The sequence below is a fragment of the Macrosteles quadrilineatus genome, unplaced genomic scaffold, assembly GCF_028750875.1.
Source record: "Macrosteles quadrilineatus isolate MER2022 unplaced genomic scaffold, UCM_ALF_1.0 Scaffold_9__3_contigs__length_116548681, whole genome shotgun sequence".
Lineage (NCBI taxonomy): Eukaryota > Metazoa > Arthropoda > Insecta > Hemiptera > Cicadellidae > Macrosteles > Macrosteles quadrilineatus.
The window spans coordinates 65,131,975-65,146,478 of record NW_026542602.1 but is presented as its reverse complement, the minus strand read 5'-3'; the positions used below and the strand labels follow the sequence as shown (position 1 = coordinate 65,146,478).

At 35.7% G+C, this 14,504-nt stretch overlaps 1 protein-coding gene across 1 annotated transcript; it reads right to left on the bottom strand.

Annotated features, from left to right (window-relative positions):
- Window positions 1-3,468: 3,468 nt before the first annotated feature.
- Window positions 3,469-6,776, bottom strand: LOC129003514 (alpha-crystallin A chain-like). The gene is made up of 3 exons (XM_054431810.1): window positions 6,663-6,776; window positions 4,611-4,772; window positions 3,469-3,903 (listed from the first exon to the last, which is right to left on the bottom strand). The coding sequence occupies exons 1-3, from the start codon at window positions 6,774-6,776 to the stop codon at window positions 3,580-3,582; spliced, it is 600 nt and encodes a 199-aa protein (XP_054287785.1). The 3' UTR covers window positions 3,469-3,579.
- Between the last annotated feature and the right edge of the window lie 7,728 nt (window positions 6,777-14,504).

Below are 14,504 nucleotides of genomic sequence, written 5' to 3'. Positions count from 1 at the left end.
AATGGAAGAAATTCCAATCACATTTTTTATGATTTACAGCGTGGGGGTGAAAATAGAGAAGCCTGTACATTACATATTTTTGGTCGAGTTTTTGACCACTGGACGACCACTAGTAATACATTAAACTGTATGATTATTTAACTTTTCTTACCTTGTAATCTCTACATGAGTTTCTACAATCCACTTTAGCTTTCTCTCCGCTACTGTCTGTTTCAGAAAAAATATTGAGTCTTGATTTCTGCTGTCGACAACACAATCTGGAGTTTCTTTAAAATCACAAATGTCGGAGAAGGCAAGTCCCAACACGTCAAAGGACGCACCTATAAAATGTGCTCCCCCTAGACACACTCCGAGCCCTGGTAGATGCACAAGATGGTTGTAAACTAGGGCAGATACTTGCATCAATACAGTCAGGTAGTAATAAAGATCTGTTTCCACGGAATATGGTATCCAAGAAGGATAAAGGAGCTTCCTTTGAGAAGAAAATATTCCAGCATTGTAAATATAAGGGATGTAAATAGCAGCGACAAAATAATTAGCAAATCTTGTAACTATAAAAGAAATGCGATCGGCGTTGTCCCAAACATAGTTGTACTGCTGAAGGTTGAGTTGGTTTGATAGAGGCGAGAAGCGATCTTGCATGGTTTCAATCAGATTTGAAAGAATGAATCTATTCTTCAGATAGATCGAGTAGACGTACAGACAGTGGCTAAATAATACTCCATACAAGAGAGCATCAGTGTTAATAGACAAGTCGTCGTATTTGAGAAAAAACAAAGTCCAACCTGTGACCGAACAGAAAATAAGGACAACAACCCCATACATAACTATAGCGATGTCCTTCCACCAAGAGTTGGGCTTGGTGGCTGCCATACTCATGTACAACTCAATGTACTTTAAAAATTCATCTTTGATTTTATCTGAACCCTCCGTTGATGTCATTGCTTTCATTTTGGAGTTATTGTACGTCTGAAAAATACCAGTTGTTATAGTTTTACGGTAGTTTTTAATTTTAAAAAACATTGATGACAAGAAATGTAAAAGGTTTCATCACCATACCAATTGGTGATAAAAACAGCTGGTTTTGGTTTTAGCATTGACTATTGGGGGATATACAAGTATAAGCTTTCTGAACTTTTTATCAGAAATGTAAAAATCATGTTTGGTGTTTACTCAAGTTTTATGTTTGGAATTAAAAATCTGAAGCCAATTTTCATATTACCACACCTAGAAATGTACATATGTGGGGGTAAGACTTAACACAAAAAAAGTCTACAAAGTTTGCATGTACCATATTAAACCTAATATTGTAAATAAAAAAGTACCAAAGAATTTTTAGTGAATTAGTCTGATAGTCCATCACCTGAAATCTAATGGACAAATTGAACTGAATTTTTGCAAGATTGGAGCTGATATACTACAGGTGGACATAGACCTATTTTTGTTTTGAAACTCTACTAGGTCTTCACCTAGGGGTCTCAACCCCAGCATCCTAAATCTCGGGATCCCAGCCAGTTTTTTGTACATGGAAATTCCGAAAGTAGAGTCTTAATGAGATTACAGAACCTGACTTTTCACAAATATGAGGAGTTTTACTTTACATACTAAACGCAAAGAGCGCATTTGATATGAAAAACCTGTGTCAATCAGTGATTGAAGTATTGAAGTATTTTCCTAACACTAACGTAAGCCTAAATAATACTTGCAACAAGTACAATTAATTGTTTAAAATAATGTACACAAATTGTATAGAGAGAGAAAGTGGGAAGAGGTTTATTGTTATCACTCTTCTTTTCCCATTTTAGACTAGTGTGTTAATAGAGCTTAACATTATTATTTCATCAAGAACCTGGCAATCAAAAGGTAAACAACCTAACTAATTATTATTTGTTCTTGAATCTGGGAATACCACATAAATGTTTTATCCCCTTCCCAATGCAAAGCATGGGTACAGTGGCTAGTCGATACAATATAGATAGTTGGATTGATAGATAGATAATCAAATAAAAATTTTAACATGAAACATTTTAGGGTTGTCTGTCATATTGTATTATAAGTCCCCCAAATACAAAATAAATTTATCAATCATATTCAAGCTGTCGAATTTCAGGTGAAACAATCAAAGTAATTATTGTCTTTTCACTTCCCATAGATTTTAACGATAATTGTCTAAAATAACCTAGTTACATGTCAGTGACTAATTTGAGTTGACTCAAATGGTTATTGTTACCTACAATTGTGCAATTAAGAACAAAAGTTATTCTATTAGCCCAATTTATTGCTAGTTTAGGTAAGTCTAGGTACCTGATAAAAAAAACTTTCTGATTTGGATGCACAAAAGCAAACTTGTATCTTAAAAGATGTTCAGTGTAAAATGACTTGAAGAACGTTGATTATATTACTTTAAAATTCAGGGCAGTAGTTAGGAAAGAGTAAATGGTAGTTTGAAGTAGTAAAGTAAAGAAAATCGTCTGAAAAAACAACCACAATCATGATGGAATAGAATAACATTGCTATTAGAGCCCATAAAGATGAATCCGAGAGCGATTGATTTTAGTCATTGATGAAACGGATTTATGTACTCTGATATTGCACTTTTTTGGCATTATATGTACTACAGTGTAATTCATTTATATTATTTTCTAAAATAAAATATATCCATGTATAAATCCCAAAGTAACTTTTGAGAAAACTAAAAGTCACACCCCCATAAACCATATACTGTACTTAAAATGTCCGTCATGACAAGAAACCTTGCGCAAAACTATTCATTATTTCCTAAATTGCCCTTTAAGGTCGTAATTCCTTATTTACAAAGTTGAATTTAAATTCAATATACATTCATGCAGAGGTGCCTCCCCCCAAAAGGTCAGGGGCACAAGCCCCCCCCCCCATTTCATATTACCCCCTCTCACCCTCGGAACTTAGCCACCTGCTCCCTTACAACAATAGGTGTAAATGAATTTAAGTAGGAAATTAACAAAGTTAATTAAATGTTTTGGAACAAATTTTATTCAGATGTTTTTGCTATTAAGGGGTTTACCATTGAAGCAACAAAAAATTATAAAATTTCCTCATTAAAAAAATCCCTCTTTGATTTAACAAACAAGGACTACCCCATACCAGTATGAGTATGGTAAAATTTGTTTACTTACTTTGTTAATTTTTAATTCTTGTACTAAACAATAAGTCTCAATAACTTTTTCTTAACTAAAATAAGTTTCCCTTTGTTGTAAGGTTTGTTACTGAAGCTAAACTAAGTTTCTCTTACTTTTGTTAAATATATTAGTTAGTGAAATGGGTAGAAAAAAAGAGAACAAACAACTATTATTGAAAACTTGAGTTTATTTACAAACAATAAAAATTACTCATTCAGGAAACAGACTTATAGCTATCTGAAGCAAAGACAACATCTTTTACTATAAATAGCTCACACACAAACATTACTAACCTGCAAAAAACAAAACATTACAGAACAAATTTACAATAACATATGAAACAAACATGATCTGTTTCCTGCAGTACACAGTAAATTAATTTCTATCAGTCTTACAAAATATTGAGGTTAGACCTCTAGTCTTACTTCTTCTCCTCTTCCTGCTGTGGTTGAGGTTCGGCTGCTTTGATGGCTGGAGCATTGGTATGTGTGATCGGAATATTCCTGCCGTTCTTCTCATGGAGTTTTTTAGGAGCGTGCAGCTGCAGAATCCCGTCAGAAGACAACGTAGTCTGCAGTGCACTGGCGTCGACATCCTCCGGCAGGTGGACACGACGAGTGAACTGTCGAGAGATGAATCCGTGGTGGTCTCGACGCTCCTCGTGCTGTCCCTCGACAATCGCAAAGTTGTCGACGACCTTCACTGACAAATCTTCAGGCTTGTAATGGCGCACGTGCAAACTGACCTGGACAGTAAATATTATGTTAGGATACACCAATCAATGTAGACGGTCTAAATGGTAGATAGTGAGTTAGCGCTACGGACTTAGGGCCCAAAAGACAGCAATGTCATGGGTTCGGATCCTGGTATCTGCCACTAACTTTTATCAGTACAATTCATACTCTTCTTCTGTTCCGGCTCACCCCTTGTTTTGCTGGATACGTTCCATGCACAGGCCTCAGAGGCTTATGTGGACGGGCAAATGAAAAATAAAAGAGGCTCCCAACCTCTTGCAAAAATGCTTTTTAAAATTTTAAGTTGGATGAGAAAATGCTCATATTTATTGAAAATCTTGAACTAACATGCCCGCTTCTATTTGAAAGAGTTCACAAACCGGGCCGATCCAACTCTAAGAAAAATGATTTTGTGTTGAAAAAGAATAATAAAGCCTTTTTAGTCAACATTTTTTAAACATTGAAATCTATTAGCCATCATCCAACTTGGCTTTAAAAAACAAAAAAATTAAAAAAAATATTTGTTACTGAGGTGTTCAACATAGAGTGCTTGTGTATTTCACTTTTTTGTAGACCACAAAATAAATATAAGAGGATAAACTTCTACCAAACCTTTTCACAACTCAAATTGTAATTCAATAAATCACTCTTCTTTGGTAAAATTGATTTTTTTAAATATAAGAATCTCTAAAACTATTTACATCCTAGTTAGGCCTACCTTGAAATTTTTCTCATCATTGACAATGGATGCGTCGTGCTCCAGTTTCAAGGGTTCTTCCAACATGGAGGGTGTAAGAGGCATCCCGAAGTAGTGGTCGTAGTGTCTCGGGTGTTCAAGTTGGCGGATAAAGTCTCGCATCAGAAACGGAACCAGCGACATCTGCAAAAGTTGACGTTGATTGAACATGCTCCCTTTTGTAGATTAGAGCTGATGATTGTAGATACATTTCCGGGCGCTTTGTTGATAAATACTTGTTTCATGTTACAGTTATGATAAAATAAATCTATTTATAAACCATTGCATGCCCTCTCTGGTGTTAAACTATTAAACTAACGTATTAAACTAAAGAGTAAGGCAAAAAGTGTAAATTCAACCTAAAATTAGAGAGGAATTTACTCATAGTAAACTCAAACAGTTTACTATGCTCAAATAGTTAGCATGAAACACACATTAAAATTGGTTTCAGCTTTTGCGGATAGGGTGAAACATCTACTTGCTCATTCAAAGTCAATGGTGTTGTTTGTTTGTGAGACAAAAAATGCATTGGTGAAGTTTTCTAGAAAAGTAGAGTAAAATAGATCCCAAGCAAAAATGACATTTCATTTCAGTTCGTTTCAGCGGGATAACTTTAGTAATTTTTGTCCGATTTTGATTAAATTTGGCTTGAAGATGTAGGGCGGGATAAACTTGGATGAGTTTGCAAACCACCATGATCGATAGGAACATCAAAGATGAAGATAAAGATTGTTTTAAAAAGCATATTGGATAAATATTAAATTTTATAAAGGCTTAAGTTACTTCCGAATCTAATTGCATATGCTTTGTAGTGTTTGAAAATGAACTAGGTGAACCCGTGCGAATTTGCACGAATAAATTAGGATATATTGTAGCAACGTAGAAGTTGCGTCGTATGACGTTGGTCTTGAGCTCGATCGTTGGCTATATACATTCTAAGTTATTTTTGCTGTTCAGTAGGAGTATTTTGCAGGACGGAGCTTATCATGCTGAAAACTTGCGCAAATGGATTAATATCAACCAAATGTTTAGTCAAAATGTGCATGAGTTCAGTGCTGTAAGAGCCATTAGCTTTGTTTAGCATTATTTCTTGAACAGCGGATTCGTCGTCGTAGATATAAATTTGGGCATATGTGGGATGCTCCCCTTCTGACAGTTGAAAGGTGCCAATAGAGTGATGAACTGTGTCGTGCACCTTATACATGAAAGGCCCTCCACCGTTATGTTCTTCAATTTTAGCTCGAGTGCTGACCATTGCGAGCGCAGAGTTGTACGATCTAAGGTTCTCTTTGTAGTTTCTGCTCAAATGATTTGCTCCATTTAGTAGGCTCTGGATATAATAGCTTTCTCGGTATGGTGTTAGATTCACTTTTTCTTTACGGCAGCAGGATGAAAATCCTTCACCTCGTCCTCTTTGTTCTTCTTTAAAATGTAGCGCACCACATTTCTGACATTTTAATGCCACCTCGCCAAGTGAATGCTGCTGAGTTCTTGTATTTGTCAGTGTAATTTTGTAAGTACACGTTGCCACTAACTGTTACAGCTCCTCGTCTGGGCTCCTTACGTTTTGCATTGCTTGCCGTATGTTGACTCGCCGTGTCCGACCTGCAATATTTCTTTGTCGTCGGGTCCTTTTCATGTTTAAACAAAAATAAAATGTAAAACTTTTCTCCCGTCGTGTCCCATAGGTAACATTTCTTTGCCGGGTTTCTAATTATTTTTTAAAAACATGCAAACTGTTTACATTTCAAAACCAAACATAACAGCTGTGATTTCTTTTACTAATGTATTGCCATCTGTTTCAGAATATAATAACATTCAAATCAATCACAATGTTATCCTTATGGAAGGAACTTTGAGGGCAGCCCACGCCCTTCAAAAGATATATTTAGAAAATCTAAAGCCAGTTTGCACATCTACACACCTAGACGAACATTTTGGTATATAATATGTGGGGTTAAATCTTAAAACAAAAAAGCCTTATTGTTCACAAAGTTTCATGTCGCGTATTAAATATATAGATTAATTCGTTACCTGGTATGAGCGTGTGTATGGTAATTGAGGCAAACCCTGAGAAGATATTCTGCTGAGGGGTTTCAAATTCTTGAAAATTGAGCTGGTAGAACGCATGATGGGCATGAGGGACATTGTGTTTTCTGTATACCTAAAAAAGGTGATGATACACTGGTTTAATATTTTTGTAATAGTACATCTTACACTTTTAGCAAATTTCCCATATAGGGAATAAGCTATTACCGTATTACTCATGGTAAGACCTGGACCCAGGACATATTTGCTTTTTTGTTTTGAGGTCCCTAGAGGCCAAAAACACAATCCATTCAAATTCATATATATATATGTGTCCGTTATAACGATAACTCAGGCAAAAAAGATCGGATTTTGATGAAATTTGGTATAAATGTGTAAACCTACATTTATTCAAACGAGTTTGCGAACCAGCATGATCGGACTATGGGAACGGAAGTTTATATGGAGGGTTTTATGGGGTAAAAATAGGTTTTTCCCATTTTTGACCCTAAAAAGACAAAATTTCCCAATTTATTTCCAAACCATTTTGTAGAGCTTAAAAAAACAAATAATTTAGTATATTGAAGCGTTATTGTGCGCCTAATGGTTAGGTACGGAGAAAATTCCAAAAATTTTAAATTTAAAATTCCCGTTATTCTTAGGAGAATAAATCAACTGTTAGTTAGCTTGTTTAAGAACATATTTTTATCAAATTTGGAAAATACATAAATTTCTTACTTAACTACTAACATTTTACAACAAAAAACACTTTTTACCCTCCCTGTTGCAGCAAACCTAAGTACTCGTTAAACTACTAATTTAACTAAGTAAAGTTACTTAACTAATTTAAATTACTAAGCGGGGTTGTTGCTAGCCTAGTGGTTATTGTCTCGGACTTGGGTGCGGGAGGGACGGGTTCAATCCCCGGCACATCTACAAAACCTTAATGGGTTTGGACCGCTTTCCCTTAAAAGTGTTTGACTTCATTACAAAAATTCCACTAGCGTAGATACGAGCAAAAAAAAAAACCAAAAAAAACTAATTCAATTTTAATGGGGAATAATGTGATATATTTAAGGAGGCATTTTCACTAAATCCAATCAGGCAAATGGAAATTCGCTTCGTCTGCAGGTTTGCTGTGGCGGGGGTATTTCTTGTAATAGGGTGGATAAATTTTAAAACATGTTTTATGAGCATAACTATTTCTTAAATTCTTTGCATCTGAAAGAACCTGTTGCCACTGACACTATAAATCATACTTTTTTTATTCTTAATGAAATATAGAAAAATTAACCATTATTCAAACTAGTTTATGTATTGTAAAACTGGTATTTTATTTGAACAAATTTACAACAATCTGTAAAATTGCTGGATCTACCAGTTACACCTTACATGCCCAGGAGTTGAGAAAATTTTTTTTCAATGAACATGCTTGTCTATTAATATACGGGGTGTCCCGGAACTCTCTCTACCAACTACCAATATTTTAGGGCATTGATCCTGGGTAATAAACATATCTAAATATCATATTTAAATTGTCCGGAAGCCCTTAGTTACTCTCACAGCCGCCATTTTGTTTTTTTCAGTTTTTTTTCTTCTAAAGAATGGTTAAACATACGAAATTGAAACTTTGCTCAAACGTTTATGACAACTAGACAAAGGTACCAAAAAAAAAAAATTATCACGATTTTTCAAATTCATAAAACGGAATGGCTTTGTAAAATCAACGGTTTTTGTGTTATTTAGGAAACAAAATTTTAAATGGCCACCATTTTGTTTTATGAATTTGAAAAATCATCATTATTTTTTGGTAGCTTTGTCTAGTTGTCATAAAGGTTTGTGCAAAGTTTACAGTTCGTATGTAAACCGTTCTTTAGAAAAAAAATAATAACTGAAAAAACAAAATGGCGGCTGAGTGAGTCACTAAGGACTTCCGGACAATTTAAAAATTTGGCCCCATGTTAAATCTCCATAAGAAAGGTTGAATTTTCATTTTTGACCCAATTAACATAAATACTATTTTAAATACAAATAAAACCTGCATATATATATATAGGACTGATAACCTTTCATTTGGTACAACCCCGTCATTCGGTCCAGTAGTATGGTCAGGCTAGCTGTCATAAGTTTTGCACAAGTTTTTAGAGAATTTCCCTATAGGGAAGTATTTAGCGAATTTCCCTATAGGGAAGTAGCTATTACCGTAGGTGGCACGGTAAGACCTAGACCCGGGACCGATTTACTTTTTCATTTTGATGTCCCCAGAGGCCAAAAACACTATTCGTTCAAATTTTTATATATGTATATATATATATATATATATATATATATATACGTCCGTGAACGCGATAACTTGAGTAATTTTTGTCCGATTTTGATGAAATTTGGTTTAAAGGTGTAAAGCGGGATAAACTTGAATGAGTTCGCGAACCAGCACGATCGGACCATGGGATTGGGGCTTTACGGGGGGTTTTATGGGGTAAAAATTGGTTTTTCTCACTTTTGACCCTCAAAACCCAAAATTTCCCAATTTCTCTTTAGACCTTTTTAAAGAGCTTAAAAAAACAAATAATTAAGTATATAAAAGTATTTTTGTTCGATTATTAGTAACGGAGAAAATTAAAAAAATTGTAAATTTAAAATTCCCATGTTATTCTTATGGAGAATATTGTCAAATGTTGTAGTTTGCTTGTTTATGAATATATTTTGATCAAACTTGGCAAATTTATTTATTTTGTACTAAGCTATCAATATTTTACTCAAAAACACACTTTTTTAGTTTCCTTGTAGCAGCAAACCTAGGTACTCGTTAAACCTAATGTTATTAAAATATATTTAACTGAAAATCAATTCAGACAAATGGAAATTCGCTTAGTCGGCAGGTTTGCTGCGGCGGGGGTATTTAATATATAAGACTGAACACTAGTGTATAAACCAACCAACCATACCATAAAACATTTTTTTTTTTTTATTGTTAAACATGTGCTTGCATCACTAACACTCAAAGATTGAAACTATTTAATTATTTTATCTTATTTTACCAATTTACCGTTGCTATCAAATGTGTAAGTTACAATTTACAAACATGTTTCATGTTTCTAATAAAATACACTTACCTTTAGAATATCAGGAACAACAATGACAGTCAGTAGCTAACTGAACGAAAACCGCCAACTCTTGTAAAATCTCAACTCACAACAATGGACTGACTAGCTCTCACTACAGAACGCTATTGAGTATTGTGTCAAACTTCGAACGTTCCTCGTTCTGTGTGTTTCTGTTGCCCGGTACGATAATTATCGTATTTGTACGATATTTTTGCTCCTTCGTCATAAAAAATAATGTTGTAAAATCGTTCGATATTTTTGACTATGTGTAAGATTTTTGTCATAAAATACGATTATTTTCAGGTACAAAAAAATGTTATTTATTGATTCATATACATTACACGTTTGCCTGTATGCAATCTAAAGAAAACGGCAACATCGTTTCGCTGTTGTTTGATGGCAACCTTGCAAAAGCATCAGCTGTGTAGAGGGTAGAGCGTAGAGCCCTGCAGCCCACGGTGTCTTCCATTTTGCGGTCAGTCCATTTTCCGGCCAAGTGTAGGAGTGTAGGTATGCGTGGGGGGGGCGAGGTGGTTGGAGGGGTGGAAGGGTTTCCATTTTGCGGTCAGGTTTCGATTCCTGGAGTACGTGACTATAGCCTATATACAGAATGAAAATTGATTTGGTTTCATGTACATAGAGCAGCAACAATTCTTGATTTTTTACAGGATGACAGGTTAAGATCTCCATGAGAAGTTGTTGACGGAGCCACTTTTATATTAAGAGACAGATTTTTCTTAACTCGCAAATCAATCATGTCTGATGATATTATAAATGGCTGTATTATCCAACAAACTAGTCAAGAAGGCTACACATTGAATTGAGAGACGTTTTTACTAGGGGTAGAGTATATACTCTGTTTGCTCTTTCTTAATACATTGGAAATAGGGTAACAGGGGATTGTGGAATTGCCATTTTGTAATAAATCCATGAGCCAATGTTCGGGTTCATTCCTCTAGTTGGTACCAACATAACAAAATACATGTCAATCCAGAGTGGCAGGCGACACTGCTTCCGCTGCAGAGTCAAAGTGAGTCAAATTTTGGCAATTTCATCCTCTGAATTGCACTTTTATATCATAATCTTAAATATTTTATGTGTACGATAATTTTGCCCAAATACGATAATTTTGGACTGCCTGTACGATAATTTACTCTGGCCAATCTGCTTCCCTCTCACTCCCACACAGGCCAATCTGTCATATATCTCTCTTTTCTCGTGCCATCCAGACAGTAGGCTAGATCATCGATGTAATAATAACTGTAGAGTTATTATACATCGATGTGCTAGATTTCACCATCCAGTGCCAACTGAATCATGAATCATCTTCGGTTAGTTTTCCATTGTTGATTTAAAGTGTTTCAGTTTGTAATGGGTTTATGTAGGAAACTTACAGAGATTAGAATTGAATATGAAAGTTGTTTATTTGTAGCAAGTTGTTTACATCTTTGATAGTGAGAAAAATATGTTGACGCTGTGACAAAATACATTTTGGTTGGACGGCGGAAGCAAATATTTTAAAATGGCATTTTTGTAAACAAAACGATAGGCCTAGCTATTCAAGACGGGGTAGCTACATGCGAACTGAACAACATCAAAGTGATTTTCGTGGAAACACTGACAAAAGGAACCTCCCTTGCCCCGGATTGGGGCTACAAAGATTCCAAGAACAGATGAGGGAGGGGAGTCCTTTCGCAGAAGGGCGATGTTTTGACTGTTTTTGTACCGGTGCTAAAAGCCGACAAGTAGCCCTAGTCGAATGCGTAGTGTATCCCGAGCCCGAGCGCCGAGTCCCCCCTGCGCCGATGGCAAATGAGCATCCCCAGCGCCGAGGCCATAAATTACCAAAGGTTCTTCTCAGTAGTGCAGAAGTGAGAAGTTTGATCTGTGAAGCAAGTAAAGGTTAGGTTAGGTTAGGTAAGGTCATTCCAGATTAAGTGCGAGCATATCAAAAGTACGAGAGTCGGTAATGAGTTACAAAATATTCATTAAATGTTAAATTAAAATTCGAGACGTATCATTTCTGCAATGAGATGTATGTAAAATTAACGTCATTCCAGTGCTGATTGTCTACAATGCAACGGGCACACACCTTTACCGCAGTTCGTTGCTTTTGCGAATTCCAATTCGGCTGTCAAAACTGTCAGATTATGCCAGATAGCCTGCTCGGCGCTGGAGAGACGCGGCGCTCGGGAGACTCGGCGCTCGGGAGACGGAATCATATTGGACATACGCTAAAAACAATATTAGGATGATTGTGAAATACTTTAAAGGATACAAAAACTAATAGTTCCCTAAAAAGCAATTAGATCCATAACTCGAACACAGTTAATCCGGTCTCTCTTAATCCGTCGCCAAAATAACTAACTGTTATCTCGCTCTATATTTAAAAATCCATAGTCATATTTTTATTACAATCCCAATGTCAAACATGGTGATTTCATTGAATGAAGAGTACGTGGGGAATAGTCAATGGTGATCCAGTTCTACCTGTGTTGTCTGTCTAGTAGAGTAGTAGAGTCTAGATTCTGGGTTTGCTAGTCCTTTGTGACAAACAGTTAAATGTACTACTATAGACAAAAGGTATTCGAGCTATCTAATCGTTTAATGCAGGTTATAATTATAAAGGCGTTTGTAACTTGTGCTTGCACAACCGGGCACCTGCGGACAGGCTACTACAAGCAGCACTGTTGCTGTGTACGAATGTTAGTGTCTACAATATTGCAGGATCCGTGTAATTGAAAAAAATAATAAGTCGTAGAATTTCGATTATAGTAAAAAGGAAGTCTATGAATTCATTCAGAACGCACTTTGCTGCTTTTAGAGAATTTCGATTATAGGGAATAAGCTATTACCAGCACTCATGGTAATAGCTAGACTCGAGACCACTTTACTTTTTCGTTTTGAAAAAAAAAAAAAACTAGAGGCAGAGGTCATAAACACCAATATTTACTGTATACAATCACATTTAATACACCTACAATATATTAAATGTCTCCGTTAGCACGATAACTCGAGAAAATATCATCTCATTTTGATGAAATCCATACAAAAGTGTGTACTACCATAGTAAAAACATAGTCCCTTAATGGTCCCTTAGTAGATTTCCCATCCTTATGGAACAGCTGAAGCCAATTTTATTGTTAGTTCTGTTCGGTTTTCTGTAGATTTCGTGTTTTGTTTACAATTTGTTTCATGATATTTCAGTAATTTAAAACCTCGTTTAACCAAATAAAACTATCTAATCATAAACAATAACTCGTCCACTAGCTATATAACCAAACAGTGAGACACAAATAATGAGAAACTAACCCTAAAATAATAGATAAGGGACTATGTTAGCGAATTTCCCTATAGGGAAGTAGCCTAGCTATTACCATAGGTCTCATGGTAAGACCTAGGCCCGGGACCTATTTACTTTTTCAATTACCAATTTTTACAATTTTGGTGTCCCCAGAGGCCAAAAACACCATTCGTTCAAAATTTTATTTATGTATATATACTTTATTAGTATCCTCGTAGCAGCGAACCTAGATACTCGATAAACCTAATGTTATATAAATAGATTTAATTGGAAATAAATCGCGCTCGGTTCGGCGAAATCCAAACTTGGCCCGATACTCATTTTCTGCCCGTACGGATCCCTCGTGCCAACCGTTGGTCCGACCAGACCCAAAAATATGGAGTGCCCGCAGACCCCTATCTTGGGGACTAGGAATCCGAGAAAACTAGATTTTCTGTCAGGAAATCTGAAAACCTAATGACGTCTTTCTTGGAGTTCTGCCAAATATAACCTGCCCTTAAAAATGTACACTATGCCAGTAGCACGTATTTAAATTTTTAAAACTATGCAACAAATATACCGTAATTGTCTGGGTATAGCCGAGTGGTTATAGTGCTCGCCTTCAAATATGAAGGTCGCTGGTTCGAACCCAAGCGACATCGTTTTCAGATCCAGATGCCATTAATTTTTCAATGAAGTACTGTTACTGACACAGATTAAATATTAAGTAAAATATTTTCTATAATGATTATTATCATTATCGACTGAGATGGGCGTTCCCAGTGTATATAGAATAATACCCCCGCCGCAGCAAACCTGCTAGTAGACTAAGCGAATTTCCATTTTTTAAGCTCTACAAAATGGTTTGGAGAGAAATTATGAAATCTTGTGCTTTTAGGGTCAAAATGGGAAAGATCAATTTTTACCCCATAAAACCCTCCATTAACCCCCGTTCCCATAGTCCGATTATGCTGATTCGCGAACTTGTTCAAATAAACGTAGATTTACACGTTTGTACCAAATTTCATCAAACTCGGATAATTTTCGCTCGAGTTGTAGATGGATGTACATGTAAGACCTAGACCCGGGACATTCTGGACTCATTTTCTTAGGTCAAATGTAATACATTTATTTATTTCATATCAAGCTCCAAATATAACAAGCCTTGTAGCAGCAAACCTAAACCTAGGTACTTACCTGAGTATTTACATAGATTTTATTTTTTTTATTATTTTAAATTCCAACGGACAGCTCCATTTTGATATTTGTATTGGTACAATTCAGTGCATTAACAAACAAGACTTACTTAAAGCTAGTTATACAATAATGTTGAGTGAAAGAACAAAGAATCAGAATACATTAATAACAGGATATTATTTATTTTATTTTTAGATATTTAAAAATATTTCGCTCTCGGCCGTGCGCCCTCTGGGAGCTTGCGCCCATAGGCCCGGGCCT